Raw genomic sequence first — 16,396 nt, 5'->3', positions numbered from 1 at the left:
GCATTCATTTGCATTCATTTGCATTCATTTGCATTCATTTGCATTCATTTGCATTCATTTGTTCATTTGTTCATTTGTTCATTTGTTCATTTGTATCGGGCACTTGGGCTTCGGAGTCGTGGTGTTTGGCTTTTGCCTGCTTTTATGGATGGCGTTCTCCCAATACAAATCATTCAAGTCTTCTGTTTGAGATACAACTCGGTAGGCATAGCTCTGAATGTAGTCTCACTGGTGGATGTTGATTTGTTTCTGTCGTTTACTGCACCAATGTCGAAATAGGATACACATAATAACAATAAGCACGAAGGGGGCACTTAGATATTATTAATATGAATGTTTCTTGTATTCGATTCTCTGGCTATCAGCCTCGATACAATGAACGAATTCCACCCCCTTATCTTCCATAATAACCCGCATCTGCTGTGATGCTATCCTCTTCAAGCGTCCAGTGCTTCTGAGATCTTCATGTCAGCATGCCCTGAAGCATGGTAATGTACAGTATGTTGAAAGTCGGCGAAGTCAGAGCAGAAACCAATGTGTCTTACCTAGAGGAACGTTGTCCTCCAAGTCAAGATTCTGTCTCTCAGTGATGAGCGCTCACAATTTCACACCCTTCATCGCAGATGTCAGCAGCGAAGTCTCCCTGACAACGGGAACAACAGCGGGCTGCACAGCGGGGAGTTCTTGGTCAACAGTCTCATGATGCGAGACCAAGTTCTTAAAAGGCTGCAAGACAGGGAGTGTCGAATCAATAGCATCGATATCCGTCCAGTCCCCCTCAACATCTTCAGCGTCAGCGAGCTGAGGTCCACCAGGCAAATCGAGGAGACTGTCCATAGTAAACGACGGCGTAATCTTGTCGAGAACATCAGGGCTCAGCATCGGGTGTCGGAGGGAAGAGGCTCGCGGAAAAGGAACAGGATCTGTCTTTGGTGCTTCTTTCGAGGCCTCTATAATAGAGGGCTCATCGATAAATTCGTCGTCAAATAGTGGAACAGAAGGCTTAGCAGGCTTTGGCTCAGGTGCAATTTCATGTCCCAGGTCACGCGCGATTTCGTCTTCTTCATCGCGGAAGCTGAGGTGCTGCAGTAGACCCAGCTCTACGTAGCTGTCTTCGTAGAAGGTGTCGGCTCCATCTGCTTTAGTGGCGGGCTCGGAGCGTCGGCGAGCAGGAGGTGCGGTCTTCGGGATAGATGTCTGCGAGGACTTACGGCGGTTGAAAACTGGGCGACGGCGTGGGCCTCGTCCGTTGCGTATCGCAGTAAAGTAAGTCTTCTTGGGAACTTGATGACCCACGATTTCTGTAATAACGGTAGGCCCAGGAATAATGGATGTCTTCTTAAGACCCTGGTTGCCAAACTTCTCGGGCATGAGAGTCGACTCGGAATCAGTTGAATTCTTCTTGCGACGAGGATGGCCCATGTTACCCCGATTGGGGGTGGTCTCAGGAGCCATGCTTCCGGTAGGAGAGTTGGAGGGGTCGAGTGTTATTTTTGTGCCGAGAGGAGTGTCAAGGAGCAAGCGAGTTTTTATATGTGTTTCAACCTGTGAAGGCTCCGGCTTTTTCGATTTTAAATGAGGAGAACAGGCTCCGGCTGCGCAGCCTGACTGACTTTTATTGATTGGCTTGCGTGAATCGTCGATATGGGGTTGATATGGTGCGGTGTGAAACAGACTGGTGTTTACCCTTTCTTCTTCTTTGTCGCCGGTCCCAGGCAACGGTGGAACAGTCACCCTTTGTCCGACGGGAAATGCTGCCGGTGCCTTGATGCGTAGGATAAGACGATCTAGGGTCTTGGTATTGATGCAGCCGGAGAGCCGTTTAACACCCCATATTCTCCAGAAGAGGTGCTCTAGGCGACGTTCAGTCTCGTCTTTGCTAGCTAGATGGGAGGTCGAGTAGGCTGTTTGTTGTCAGTTAACCTCTTCACCACGAGACCAGGAGTAAGGGGTGGTACCTTGCCAAAGGCTCTTGTAGACACTAGTACTCAATGTGTCTTGTTCCGGAATTTCACTAGGAGACACACTTGACATGACCACAAGACCTTGGGGAAGCTTTGGCTCCATCCTGTGCGTTCGGTTTGGTCGAGCTTAAGATGACGCCGGGATGCTGACTTTGCACGGAGAGAAGTACGAAACGAATGACGTGAGAATGGCAAGATGGGGAGGGGTCGAATCAAGTGATCCTGCTGTCTGACGTGTGGACCAGTTATGCTGATGTAAAGTCAAGGCTTGCTATCATCCTTTTGTATTCAGCACAAACGGCACACTTTCGACCAACAACAAGTGAAAAATGTTGACACGGGACCTTTTGAGAGAAAAGTTTCCTCGTGCTATTCTTCTGGGTCCCGTACTACCTGGAAGTGGCAAGTCGAAACTTGGAAGCTCCAATATATTCAAAGGATGTGAGCTTGAAGCAGGGACCACATCAATTAGAGCCTTTGAACATGCTCTTACTTTTAGGTATGAAGATCATGGTAAAGGCTTTATGCACTCCGTACTCCACAAAAAGGAAGAAAAAGAAAAAGAAAAGTAGAACGAAGTTGGGACAAAGAATTTGAGAAATGTGCACGGAGTAGTACCCCAGGGTTCGCCCCTGCCTGTAGCGGTCAAGGTGGGGGAAAATCCCTGAGATTCAAAACCGGACCAGATCTTCCTTAAATCCCTTAGCCTACTGAGATCTCCTTGGATCTTTCTAGATCTCTCTAGATATACCTGTATCTTTATCTCTTAATTCTTGAACTTGGCGGGATTATCAAGGGGCTTCACCCTACAGAAGTCAATTATATATTATACTTCAGGAAAAAGAAGAGACTGCTACTCAAAACTGCTACAAATAAGACTAAAACACTGTAATTAAAAACCAACCAAACTGTCAAAAGATGGGCCGAAAAAAGTCTCCAAAGCTTACATTCCAAATTGCGCGTCCTTTTGCAAGCAGGGATGTGGCAGATACAGCCCTATCAGCGGCCGACTTGCTAAATGTGACACTGAACACCCCCAATGTGACCTGGGGAAAACCCTGCAGACCAAATCAAGGAGTTATGCCGAGGTGGCATTCACATCCGTCTTCCCCTTGATCCGGTACATCCAATAGGCAAGCATCTTCTAAGTATGCGGTATGCGGAGAAAACCCGGGGGGCCTTATTATTGGGTGTGGTGTACTTTCTCCAGGTTTCTCCACTGTAAATCCACTGCAAACGATCTAGAAGATCCATATTAAAAAAGTACTCTCGGAGATCTTCTCCCCAGTCGACTCCTGCAGATATCAAGCGGCTATAACCGGGGCTAGCTTTTCGGACTTGGCAAAGACAACATCGCTAAACTTGCACTAGTATATAACAGTAGCATTAACATTTGATTTGTTGCTTTTGACTGCCATCTACTCTAAGCAATCTTTGGCATGAACCTAGCAATGATTGCACCGTCCCGCATTCCTTCTTGACATTGGGGATAGAACCTTGAAAATACCTCAGATCTGGCAAAGATGTTATAAATAGAGCGTCTAGATATAAAACCAAAATTAAGTACATATACACATGTACAAAGCTCAGGTCCTGCACTATCTACTCACGAAGCTTCAGAGCAACAACTTGTCCACCATAGGCGACACCGCTCTCACTACCTCCTCGAGTAGTAACATAAGCCACTTTCCCGCCCTGGGCAATCTGCACAGAGGTAGGTCCAATAAAAGCCAAGCTATCACCACCGCCAGCAACAACACTCTGCGTCCCATCTGGCGCGATCTTGCTAATGGAATTGGGCGGCAGCGCAAGATACACATCGCCATTGGCATCAATAGCAAAATCATCCCAATCCGACAGCGTATCATCAGCCTCGCGCTCAAGGCTCGCAATGACCTCAATACTACCGAATGTCTGTCCATCCTTGCTGACAGGCACGCGGGCGAAGATATTGAGCGCACTGTTGGTGAAGTACACATTATTTCCAACAACCTGCAAGCCATTGATGCCAATGGGAATAGATGCGTTCGCAGGCGCTGCAAGAGCATCGTCCTTCAACACAACCTTCGAGGCACCGGTGGTTGTATCGACGCGGAAAATAGATCCCAATCGTGCATCTGCGATTAGGAGGATATGCGGCTGGGACGGCATTGAAGCCATGCCGTTTAGCATATCGGCATCGGGAACGTAGGCGACGATCTTGATGGTGGGGTTTGTGGAATTTTTGCTAAAGTCGACTGTGTAGATGGTTTCGTTGTCGTAGTGGTATGAGCCCCGTACCCCGCCTACAACGGCATATTTGTCGTGACCGACGGGTGCAATTCCGGTTAGTGCTGTGGCGCCGGGAAGCGAGGCGACTAGCTCGGCTTTGGGATTGCGGGCCTGTGGGTTGATTGTGTAGAGTTGGGCTTGGTAGAAGGTTGTGAGGAGGAGGTGGCCGTTAGGACGCAGCTGACTGTTCTCAATATTGATTGAGCTGGTGAAGTTGAATAGTTGGGTTGTCAATTGAGCAGCTGTGGCACTGGCCAGCATGGCCAGGCTTAAAGTGGAATTGAAACGCATGGTAGGAGTAGTTTGGGGGCGATGGTTGAGAGGAATGAGAATTTGGCAAAGAGGGGTTTACTCTTTATTTACAATGTGGGAATAGAGGGACTTTCTTCAGCCCCGAGTTAAGTGGGTTCGGCACGGGGCCTGGCAGTGGTACGAGTCGGAGATAAAAAGAGATCGACGTAAGAGCTAAGTTGGCCAAGACGGGAAATTGAGAATTTGAGGCTTTAACAGGAAATCTGTACCGAGACTGTGGAAAAATACGTTCCAGGTTAATGAGGTGAAGATATTCGGTGGATGGAATGTATGGAATAGTTATGTACGCTATGTTTCGCAAAGTTCAAACATATCTTCTTTCTAGCATTGCATCATATACAAATTTACATCACTGCGCAATTGTGCGAGGTAGCTTCGTCTCACGCTCATCTCTAGCCTCACGGGTCCTCTTGTTCCCGTTTGCCAAAACATCAGAAGCACGTCTTTGTAGTGGAAACGTCACCCATTGGTCCCGCCAATTTGGATATAATGGGTATACACGATCTGGCATGTCCAAATGTGAAGTTAACTCTGCGTAAGGTTTCCACCCACAGAAGACTAGGAGCTCTCTTCAGGGAGTTAAGCTGCCTTTTCGATTTCGAAGACAGTAGGAGGTTCCTTCAAAAGTCCCTCCCTGCACAAGGTACAATCTTTTTCAACTTGCGCAAAATACCGAGTACTTCGCTATCCTCGCGAAAGTTGTCGAGGCGGTGTGAGTCAGGATAAAGCTTCCGATTTTGCAGCCGATCAGATTTCTGGGCTGATGCAATTGTATCCCGTTATTGCGAGTCGTAGAGTTGGATCAAGTGTTATCTTGAATGCTCTAATAGCCACCGTAGGAACCGCAGCTCTTTTCGGATCATTTGATACCTCAGGGGCGAGACAACATTCCATATACAGGGTGAGGTTTTCTAGGGAAGCAAATTGATCGTACACTTGATAAAACCGTTCTTCATCCCCATCTCTGGCTGTGCCCCGAGGTTCAATATGCAAGTTCCTTAGACAAGGACAGAGCTCAGCGTATCACAACACCTGGTTAGCCCCACCTCCTTCCGGTATCATCGGAGTCCATAAGTCAGGATAGTCGGGGTCGGGAAAAAGTACTAGCCCTTCTAATGCTGGATCGTGACGCATAAGAATCTTCTTGAAGTCGCTAGAAAAGAAGGAACTTCAGATAAGTCAATGGATTGATCGATTCAAACATCTGCTCCATTGCTCCTCGAATCGCAATGATAGTGACTTTCTAATATGGTTCAAACATCTTTGAGCAGAACCGAATCACGGGGTACATATCTTCCGGGTATGGTCGTTGAGGTAAGGAGCTGCACATCTGATAGAAGAAAATAGTGTAGTCAATAATAAATCCCGGGGAGCTGTCACAGTGGCTAAACCAGTCTCGTTGACTCTAGGCTCGGTGTCTATAGTCAGAAAATAACGGCAAGTTGCACCTGGTTGGAGGCTTTCGAAGGAGGTTGGGTCCAGGGTCCATACAAACACAACCATGGGAACTCCAAGTCCCGATGGATGTCATTTTTAACTCCGGACTACCGGCAGTATGTACAATAAATAGTAACGGAGATATCGGAACCTATCCTGCCGGAATTCCCAGTTCCAGGTCATCCGAGGTGCATCCCGGAATGCAGGTGAGTCAGATTAGATCTATTGGTACTTAGGTACGTTGAAGTTTTGCATTCCGCAAGGAGGTTCTTGGATACACGGGGACATAATTATAAAGCTAAATAGGGAGTCCATGTTTCAGATTCCCTTGTTTTGCATAGGACGCAGGGGCCTAAAGTTCTAGATAGAGTCTAGACCACCATCGTATCATAGCTCTTGTTTGTGGAGAGCTATGTATGTACGGAGTGCATATTGACCGTCGTGGGTTCCCCCACTTTACATGATTCAAGCTGTACTATTATTGAAAGCAAGAAAAAAATTTCAATGGACTTTTTAAACCAAGTCACTCTTAGATAAGAGTATCATTCGAGAATCGTGGCTTCAAAAATGCAAAAACCAAAGTGAATGGCCAAATCGTGTAGCTCATGACGTAAAATATGGAATAAAAGCTAATATCATGTAGGGAGATTAAATCCAGGCAAAAAGAAATTGTTTAGGTTACGGTGTAGCCGCCATCAACACGGAGATCCGCCCCAGTGATATACCTAGAGGCATCACTGAGCAAGAAGGTCACGGCACCCATCAAGTCCTCCGGTGTACCCATCTTGCCAACAGGGATGAGAGAGGTCCACTGGTCGCGAAGTTGAGGGTTCTCATCGAGGATCTTGCGAGTTCTAAATGTCGAAGACAGGATTAGCAACAATTTCTTTCTGAGGTTTATCTACCCGAATGCATCTCGTCCATGCATGGGATACTCACAGAGCGGTAAGCATATAGCCAGGGCTAATGCAGTTAACACGGATATTATGGCCAGCCCACTCCACAGCGAGCGAAGCAGCAAGGTGGCGCACTGCAGCCTTCGCGGCGTTGTATGGAGCCTGGGGTTGGGGAACATTAACGATGGAGCCTGACATAGAACCAATCATGACGATGCTACCGGGTGCCTTGCGCTCCATTAGATGTTTGGCAACATTAATGGCAAAGAGGTATGTGCCGTCGACATTCACGCCCCAAAGCTTTTGCATACGGTCGAAGGGGTAGTTAATGGCCTCGAAGTTCTCGGTGAAGCCCGCCGATGTGACTAGGTTATCAATCTGGCCGTGCTTGGCCAGGACTTCAGCCATGGCATTCTGCACGGAGTCGGGGTTGGAGACGTCCGCATAATGGGCAGTGACATTGGGCATGCTGTTTTAAATTAGCCACTGCGCTAAGCTGAAATGGTATGGCAATGGCACTCACTCTTCGATACCAGGATTTTCCACACGGAACTGCTCGATCAACGAGGCAGCTGCGGTCTCTGCTTCGGCCTCTGGGGTAGATGTTAGGATCAATATTTTGGTCCGGTTATACATAGTGATTGTAGAACGTACTGTTCAGATCAATGATAGCCAAGTCCGAGCCAGACTCGACAAGTCCTTGGCCCATGACCAGACCCAAGCCACGAGCACCACCAGTAACCACGCTGACTTTCTTCTCAAGTGAGAACTGGGCTAGAGTACGCTTGAAATGCATTCCACCACGTCCCTGCGCCACAGGCTGAGGGGGCATCTCACTATCGGGAGGGTATTCAATGTGAACGCTCTGATCAGTACGAGCAAATTGACCCTCATTCACACTAGAAGCGCCCTCGGGAGCCTTGGTTGTAGCAGAGAGGATCGGGTCCTTTGTAGGGTCATTGCTCTTCTTTTTTCTGAGTGAAGCAGTGTATGAGAGGGGGCGGGTGAAGCTGGTAGCGGGGCGAGTAACCGCAACTATAGGGCGGGCGGTGTTCAGGGTCTTGATGGCATTGCGTGTGACTGTGGGCTTGAACATTGTGGAAGACAGAGCGTCAGGCTGGCGCTGTGGAGGTACAAGGCTGGAAAGGATGCGATGTATGTACGTGAGATTGAAATTGGAGAGAATGGGTATTTGTAAGAAGGAAGGATCTAGTTACATAGGCAGGGTGAGAGTTAAACGAAGCAGGTCATCGGACCTCACCTCTTTTTTAAATTTTTTAAATTTTTTAAATTTTATTCTCAGGGCCGAAGGAGCTGGGGAATGCGACAATTGCGGTGAAAACAGGCCAATGGATAGAAGACGTGGGGCAATTAATTGAAGGAGCTTAATTTGCCCTATTTTGGTCTTAAGGAGGTTTTCTTTTATTTACTTTTAAATCATAGAGGTCCCCGAGGTCCAAATACAGGAACCTAGAACCGAAAGTGATGTCAGATCGATCAGCGTGGCTTTACAAGGTACTTATGTATAGAGTACTCCGTGCATATGTACTTTTTTCCAATGAAATATATATAGTTTATATTATATATCTAATTGACGTACGCTATCCAAGGGTAATCTTTCTCATTCAAATCTTTAATTTTAGACTTGATAACATTGAAATACATACTCCGTAGCTATACGTATATTTGCTTGTTTCATGTCTTTTACATTTGCTAAAAGGACCAGTCACTTTCTGCATTTCGGGGACAACACGGCCGCATTGCTGCAGGCCAATTGCGAGCCCTGATTTACCTCTGTGGTCATTTTTGTGTCATGCAGTTCTACAATTTGCCACCGAGTACTCTGTTGCATTACTCGGTGAATAAATAGAATACAAGGTAGGGTGCAGGAAAAAGACAGTCAAATAACAAGTTGCCTCTCTAATGCTATAAAGTACGTCCGAATATGGGGTAACATAGTGGACATAGACTATTTGGGTTTATGTGGGGACTCCCGTTAGCCCCATTTCTTTCTAAGGGGAGAGGCTGGAGGTTATCTTGACTTATTTGTTGCTATTGAGTGGCTATTTTTACAATGTCTTACTATTCTTTCCATATACTGCTGACATTTCAAATAAGACCCTATATGCTTTATTTCTTTCTTCGTTCTTTCCTTTCACGGAATCACCATCATTAAATGGTGTATACAGAATCAAAAACAGAAAGAGGTATTATGTCGATGACAAAGTATTTGGTAGGCAAACATCAAACATACCTAGCAGGTGACTTTATTGCATGTACTTTGTCAACATCATTCATGATACTCTTCAGCTATATCCATCAATATTCATTCCCACATACTATCGAATATTGTAGGATACCAATCAGCGAGATGTCAGCCAGTTTCCGCTTCCTGAGTCTTCCTGCTGAACTGCGGAATGAGATATACAAGTATCTCCTAGTCTACAGACAGCCTATTGATCCCTGGTATAGATGTCATGGGCTAGAGCCCAATATCCTCTGCACCAACACAAAAATCCTACACGAGGCCAGGTCAATACTGTATGCCGAGAACTGCTTTGAACTCCGCGCGTCGAAGTCTGAGCGTATACCCGAGTTTCTTGATACTATTGGCCCTATCAACGCATCTCATATTCAATGTGTTCGCATCGATTTCCCCACACCTCGCGAGCACGAAGATACGGTCAGCCTGGAGGAAGACAGCCTTTGTATCCTGGAAAAAGTCCAGCACCACTGCTCCAATTTGAAAAAGGTTATCACAACACCAGAAACCATAAATCTCATGGAAAATTGATTCACTTGACAGCCCTAAGAACTATGCCAATGCCATTGCGCTAGCTGATGCCCGTTTCAGAGAAATTTCATCTCTCCAAGAGATCGTCGTGGAGGTCTATGAGGGAGATCCCAATTTAGATCTCAGAAAGGAGATGGAGAGTCATGGGTGGATACTCATTGTGGTGGCGGAGATATGGTCGTATGGTTCTGAAGATGATGAGGATGTTTATGATTAGTATTTTGACGGTGACCACTCTGACGATTACTACGACGAAGACGACGACGATGATTACAATATCTACAATGGCAGCATATTAATTATCTAAAGGTGGGTAGTCATTTCGTCAAGTTGCTACGGGCCGAAGCAATACATCTAACAATGGCCCAATCTATCCAGCACTCCAGCGTACCGCACTTCAAGACTGCAACTTCTTTGATCACTCTATTCCATTTTGACACCCCGGAATCATAATCAAATTCAATACATACACTGTGGAATACAGCCATGTATCCGACATGACAGCTCTGTGTAATTCCAAACCAAGATACTACTACATAAAGCCCAGGATAAGATAAAGCATACTGTAATTGCAAGGCGAGGTCAAAATCGGTAGTGTGACCGCCACCATTTGTGTCTTAACCTCGAAAGGTATCGAAGGTATGTCTGGCTATGGAGATAACTGTAAAATTTGTACTTAATAACAAAATCCCACTCTATTCGGACTCGGTAAATTCCACCAGCGGTGTTCCGCTTTTGCATTGATCCTGCAAGGCGCATGTTGGTCAGCTGTACTCGAATCTCATCTTGCCAGGGTCGTGGGGAGAAAAAAAATTTAAAAGGGCACAGACATATAACCAGGGGGACGCGCAATTAAAACAAACACTCAAACAAAAGACAAAAAAAAGTCACGGGAGGGCCAGGGAATTCTAGAGCACATGCAGGGGGAAATGCGCGTGACTTACTCCTTCTTTATGCACGACTCGGGCAATGGTTCCCTGTTGTGGACTGCGAATCACTGTCTCCATCTTCATACTTTCGATAACAACCAACGGCTGGTCTTTCTCCACCACGTCTCCCGCCTGCACCTCCACTCGCAGGACTTTACACGGCATAGGAGCCAAAACGCTGTTTTTCACATCTTTTAGTCCCAATGCCTTCTCCATCCACTTAGCCCGGGGCACCGTGAGCCGGTACTGGGTCCCTCGCTGGAATGCAATAATAGTGTCCTCATCTCGGACCACTGTTGTATCTAACCGGGTGTGTGCGAAAAAGGATGTGACAATGTGCGACGTCGGATCCATACGGCTCACTACCTGCTCGAAGACCCGCCCGCCGACTTCCACATTGAATGTATCATCTGCTGTCTGCTGCACTCGTACACTGAACGTGGACCCGTCGCTAGACACCGGGCCAGTAGTCTCAGTAAATAACAACTGTCGCTCTTGGTAACTAGGAGTGAACCCGACCGTTGAGCCTGCAACCCCTGCTGAGAATCGCACTCCAGAGACGCTGTCACGATGCATACAGGCCATCGCGACCTGCGCCAACACCTCTTCCTCAATAATCTTTGGGGGGAAGAGCTCTTCACGGTGCTTCTCGATGTAGCCAGTCTCGACTTCACCAGCGATGAAATCCGGGCTCTTACAGACGGCTTTCAGGAACTCTATATTAGTCACAGGTCCTGCGATTTCATACTCTTCCAAAGCAGCGGCCAGCTTGCGGAGAGCCTCCTCGCGATTTGCACCGCGCACGATAAGCTTGGCGATCATGGGATCATAGTGGGCTGAGACGTCGTCTCCTTCCACAAATCCTGCATCAATGCGGATTTCCTCCGACGTAGCCGGCGTTCGCACGTGGAGTAGACGGCCTGAGTCAGGGATAAATCCCTTGTCTGGGTTTTCAGCATAGATTCGGGCCTCAATTCCATGGCCACTCTGGGCGATACGCTCTTCCACTTCCTCTTGTGTAAGGGGTAGCTTTGCTCCCTCGGCCACCAGAATCTGCCAATGGACAAGATCCTGTCCTGTGACCATTTCAGTTACGGGATGTTCAACCTGAAGACGGGTATTCATCTCCATAAAGTAGAAGTTCCCGGAATCATTATCGAAAATGAACTCCACTGTACCGGCACCTTCGTAGCCGACAGCTTCAGCAGCCGCCCGTGCCTTTGCCCAGAGATCCTTTCTAGTTGCATCAGGGAGATGGGGCGCCGGAGATTCCTCAAGCACCTTCTGGTGTCTCCGTTGGATACTGCAGTCTCTCTCTCCTAGGGCGACGGAGTTACCATGCTTGTCTGCAAATACCTGGACTTCGATGTGCCGCGGCGTGGTGATATATTTCTCCACTAGCACATTGTCATCTCCGAATGAGTTCATGGCCTCTGACTTGGCCGACTCAAGCTGAGCTTGAAATTCTGCCTTGGAACTGGCAATACGCATGCCCTTTCCACCACCTCCTTTGACGGCTTTGATAAGCACCGGGTATGTGATCTCGTCCGCCTGCTCTTCGAGGAAGGCAGGGTCTTGATTTTGTCCGTGGTAGCCTGGAACACATGGCACACCGGCAGCTGTCATGATTTCTTTGGAACGGCTATTAGGGCACATCTAGTGAGCATAGTGAGCATTCAAATAGTGCAATGAACGTACCTCTTATCACCCATATCCTCAATGGCCTTATATGGCGGGCCAATGAAGACCAGCCCGGCCTCGGTACATTTTTGCGCAAATGCAGAGTTCTCACTCAACTGCACATCGAGCTTTTAGTTAGCATCCCATCTAGAACCTTGATATTCACACCCAACTTACAAAGCCGTAACCAGGGTGTATTGCTTGGCACCCTTCTTTCTTTGCAATCTCAATAATTCTATCGCCATCGAGGTATGCCGACACCGAGCCCAAATTAAAGGCGAAGGGGGAGCTCAAGGCATGTTGTGATCGGCTATCTGGGTCAGTGTAGAGTGTTGTTACTCGGATCCCACGCTCTGCGGCAGTGCGTCCAACTCGTCTAGCATATCTAGGTTAGCGCCACCAATTCCACTTAATATAGTGCCAAACATACAAAGCGATTTCTCCTCGATTGGCTATGAGAATCGAATCCAATGACTTGGTTGTATTTGATGTGTTAGTGGCCGATGATACAGCTCGGGACGTTCTGCGGGCCGCGGTCGGGGTTAAGCGGGGAGTAATGCGGAGAAGGGATGAGAGGGTCATGACGGTGGGAGAACAGCCTTTTCAGCTTCGATGAGGTCTTTAAAGATACATGTAGTGATTTAGATCACAGGGTAAGTAAGCATGATCGAGGTATTTCGAAGGGATAAAATAAAGAATGGGAAAAGCCCAAGGGTTTGGAGAAGCATTTGTTGAGCCGACGCAAAGCGAGATGCGGGGAAAGCCGAGGGGTATGACATAATCCGCCGCTTTCGGGGAAATGTACAAAGTAGGGTCACGACTCACGAGGCCTTCGACCCAGTCGATGTCTGCCAAAATACTCCATAGCTGGTCGAGTGGGTAAAAGACATGGTAGCTGACTGCCAAGTAAAAGAGTGATTATAGGTAGTACCGTACCCATTATTGCAAATTCCATAGGGAAACTAGGAGGTTTTGATTTCTAGAGTGGATTACTTGGGCACCCACCCATTCTTTCAAAAACAGCCCTTTGGGATTATATGCTGGATATATTGGAAAAGATGTAACTTCACACCTCTGTTATCTATCTTACCTTGTAGTCTCAATATCACGCTTCGATCTTGTTAAATTAACAGATATTGGTGGTCCCGCGAACAGTAATTTTATGTTGCGAACTTCCATCTCTACTCGTGATATACAACTGACCAGTCTAAGGCTTCCAGCTTATCGAGCCAGTGTCTTGATAAGATCAAGCGAGGAGACAGCGACAAGTCTTTGATCCAGGAGGCTGCCTACATAGGCACATTTCAGGAGATACAAAGAATGGTAGATCTATCTCTTGTCCTACAGGGTTATGGAATGATAGTAAACTTGCAGCTCGCAAGAGAAATTTTGACTGCCATCTCACACCTTAATACGAACAGCAAGGATTCAAAATTGGGCATGCGATCCTACAAATTTAATACTGATGATATGCCCCGGACAGACCTTCCTGGATAGGAATGGCTTATCTGGGCTGTAGGTAGCGCACTGCCCAGGTGAGTTAACCCAAGCCGAGTACTTTGTAACTATAGATTTGGTTACACCAACTATTAAATACAACATATGAGAGCTTCGTCTACGTTTTCTTACACCTATCCCAAAACTTGTTTTAAAATTCAAAACCCCACAGCAATTACTTTGTTACGTTGGGGCTAAATATTATGCTCATCATGAATCTTTGCAGTCTTCTGAAACAATATATCTGGGACTCTTCCCACAAAGCGATCAAGGAAGAGGTATTCGATCCAAGAGTACGCGAATGAAGGCAAATTCCCCCGTTTAACCCAAACTTCGCCTCCAAGATTTCATCCAACAGGTACACCTCAACTACACTCCACCTTCAAGGAAATTTACAATGCAAGACTTGCTTCTAAAACAAAGTCCAACCGCATCGCCCATTGCAGCAACAGTGCCATTTCCATTGTTGTCGGCTGAAGGTGTCAAAGCCTACCGAAGGGCCCTATTTCAAAAAGAAGTCATAGACAAATGCTCCAGCTCGCCATTCCCGGGGACTTTGGTCCTTCGTAATGCTGTGAAACAGTCAAAGTTTGTCAATGACTTCTGGACGCATCCCGAAACAATGAGGATTGTGTCTGAAGCAGTCGGTGTACCTCTGGAGGTGGTGATGCCAACGGAAATAGGACACACTAACATTCAAGTCGGAGGCGCTACCATCGCAGAAATGGCCAGTAAACTCAAAGTTGAGCCGATGGTAGAAAGGCTCGAGTTGAGTCCCGAAGACCGAACTTATAACCCTTTGAAGGATGCCAGTGCTATCATTCCATGGCAGTAAGTTAATGCTCTAGCTACCTGGCTTGTAATACTGGCAGTACTAATTGGACCAAAGCTACGACTCATACCCTTATGTTTGTGTACTAATGCTGAGCAATACTGAGGGTATGATCGGAGGTGAGACATATATTAAAAAGGGAGACGGGGAGGCACAGAAGGTGTGTAAAAAAAGTCCATCTGACTGGAACGGAAATGCCCCCACTAACCAAGCACTATGAAGGTTGAGGGCCCTCAACTTGGTCATGCTGTCATGCTCCAAGGAGGTGAAGTCTGTCATCTGGCTGCCCGGGCGAAAGGTGTGAAGGAGCGGATATCGACCATCACTTCATACCGTTCTACAGTGCCAAATGTGTATGACTCCAGCTATATTACCAATGTCCGGCCTTATGCGGATACAAACTCTCTCTATCCTGAATGGACACAATACCGTTTGCGAAAATTGAGAGATGAACTTACTCATTATCTCGACAAGACGGAGGAAGAAGACCCCGCCCAAGAAAGAGAGGGCATACAAAATCTTATAGATCAGCAGATTGATTATTTGCGACGAACCTCTCGACAGATGGTTGACCCTGAGTATACTCAGCGCATCCTGAGGAAGTATGGCAGGCCAGCATACTATGATGCACCTAGAATTTGGGAGACTGTTCAATCACTACCTGAATTCGAGAGACTTGCATCAGCCGCAGATGAGCAACGACATTGGCAGCCGGGAAGTATATATTGGACAGACCTCCTGAGGTCCACTGAAACAATTCGGTTGGGAAAACCTCTTCAAAGTACTCTTGGGACTGCTGTGCGGGAGAAGACGGGGAATTACTACATGGGAGATGAACTTCTGCGACAGGGACTCAATGAGATGTTCTTGGATTGGTTGGGATACTCGGGTATCTGGGAAATTTACTGCAGCATGTGATTGGAAGAGAATTGAGTCAACTATCACCATGATTTACGACTGCAATGACTGCGACTATCTCTGGTATTGCACATATATATTTCCAACACATCCCCCATCAAACATCAAACCAATCGGCTATATGATGACTGTCTGTCTATACACATAGCCCGATATCTACGATATATAAAGAACAGAACGCGATAGTTGTAATAAAATTGATTGTTTTAGGTTACTAGACAATCTGGAAGAGAGGTGCCATGCCCTCCCCCAAACCATCTTGCAACGAACTATATACGTCCCGAGTTAGTCACTGGCCAGCCCAAAAGAGAGGTGCCATGCCCTCCCTTGAACTGTCCAGCAACACATTTCATACATTGAATTCTAAGTACAAATCAAATAAAACTTCGAGGCCTCGTTAAAACCCGCCGGAAGAAAACCCTGTGGGATAAATACGACCAGCTGGAAAGAGTACCTCGTACATAGATTAAACCCAATTCCTTTTTGTTCTCCTTTCCATTTCCTCCATTCCTGTGTTGCCGCTTTTGTGGTTTTTGGAATTTTTTTTGTGGTTTTCTCGATTGTGCCGGTTGTCTTGTTCGGTTTTTTTTGGGGGGTTGGAGATGTATTGATATTGATATTGGTGGTTTTGTCGATTGTGCCGTTGTCTTTTGATTTTTCTTTCTTTCTTTGGTTTTGGGTATTGATATTGGTAAAGTTTGAATTGTCCAATTGAGTGGTGTTTTTCTTTTTTTTCCTTGACGATTTGATATTTTCTTCCAGGTCGGTTCGATGGGCATTTGAGTCCCGAAGAAACAACAAGAGAGCTGTTGGTTAGGTAGCATGGCAACCCGTGCCTATATTCGTGCTGTTAGGCAAAGTCGAGT

At 46.7% G+C, this 16,396-nt stretch overlaps 6 protein-coding genes across 6 annotated transcripts; 2 read left to right on the top strand and 4 right to left on the bottom strand.

The window, feature by feature from the left end:
• Nucleotides 1-597: 597 nt before the first annotated feature.
• Nucleotides 598-2,067, bottom strand: N7479_005602 (uncharacterized protein; the record flags this gene model as incomplete). Its single annotated transcript, XM_057253298.1, has 2 exons — nucleotides 598-1,904; nucleotides 1,959-2,067. The coding sequence occupies 2 exons, from the start codon at nucleotides 2,065-2,067 to the stop codon at nucleotides 598-600; spliced, it is 1,416 nt and encodes a 471-aa protein (XP_057107160.1).
• Nucleotides 2,068-3,566: 1,499 nt separating this feature from the next.
• N7479_005601 (uncharacterized protein) lies at nucleotides 3,567-4,526 on the bottom strand (the record flags this gene model as incomplete). Its single annotated transcript, XM_057253297.1, has 1 exon — nucleotides 3,567-4,526. One exon carries the CDS (start codon nucleotides 4,524-4,526, stop codon nucleotides 3,567-3,569), a length of 960 nt encoding a protein of 319 aa, XP_057107159.1.
• A 2,131-nt stretch (nucleotides 4,527-6,657) lies between these two features.
• On the bottom strand, nucleotides 6,658-7,976 carry N7479_005600 (uncharacterized protein; the record flags this gene model as incomplete). The annotated part of the gene is made up of 4 exons (XM_057253296.1): nucleotides 6,658-6,838; nucleotides 6,924-7,349; nucleotides 7,404-7,473; nucleotides 7,535-7,976. 4 exons carry the CDS (start codon nucleotides 7,974-7,976, stop codon nucleotides 6,658-6,660), a joined length of 1,119 nt encoding a protein of 372 aa, XP_057107158.1.
• A 1,275-nt stretch (nucleotides 7,977-9,251) lies between these two features.
• On the top strand, nucleotides 9,252-9,674 carry N7479_005599 (uncharacterized protein; the record flags this gene model as incomplete). The annotated part of the gene is made up of 1 exon (XM_057253295.1): nucleotides 9,252-9,674. One exon carries the CDS (start codon nucleotides 9,252-9,254, stop codon nucleotides 9,672-9,674), a length of 423 nt encoding a protein of 140 aa, XP_057107157.1.
• A 695-nt stretch (nucleotides 9,675-10,369) lies between these two features.
• Nucleotides 10,370-12,865, bottom strand: N7479_005598 (acetyl/propionyl/methylcrotonyl-CoA carboxylase subunit alpha; the record flags this gene model as incomplete). The annotated part of the gene is made up of 5 exons (XM_057253294.1): nucleotides 10,370-10,420; nucleotides 10,619-12,245; nucleotides 12,302-12,411; nucleotides 12,461-12,659; nucleotides 12,714-12,865. The coding sequence occupies 5 exons, from the start codon at nucleotides 12,863-12,865 to the stop codon at nucleotides 10,370-10,372; spliced, it is 2,139 nt and encodes a 712-aa protein (XP_057107156.1).
• Nucleotides 12,866-13,992: 1,127 nt separating this feature from the next.
• On the top strand, nucleotides 13,993-15,530 carry N7479_005597 (uncharacterized protein; the record flags this gene model as incomplete). Its single annotated transcript, XM_057253293.1, has 4 exons — nucleotides 13,993-14,073; nucleotides 14,139-14,611; nucleotides 14,670-14,772; nucleotides 14,835-15,530. The coding sequence occupies 4 exons, from the start codon at nucleotides 13,993-13,995 to the stop codon at nucleotides 15,528-15,530; spliced, it is 1,353 nt and encodes a 450-aa protein (XP_057107155.1).
• Between the last annotated feature and the right edge of the window lie 866 nt (nucleotides 15,531-16,396).

The sequence above is a fragment of the Penicillium vulpinum genome, assembly GCF_028829585.1.
Source record: "Penicillium vulpinum strain IBT 29486 chromosome Unknown utg000003l_segment0_segment0, whole genome shotgun sequence".
NCBI classification, from domain to species: Eukaryota; Fungi; Ascomycota; class Eurotiomycetes; order Eurotiales; family Aspergillaceae; genus Penicillium; species Penicillium vulpinum.
This window is presented reverse-complemented; position numbering and strand designations above follow the sequence as displayed.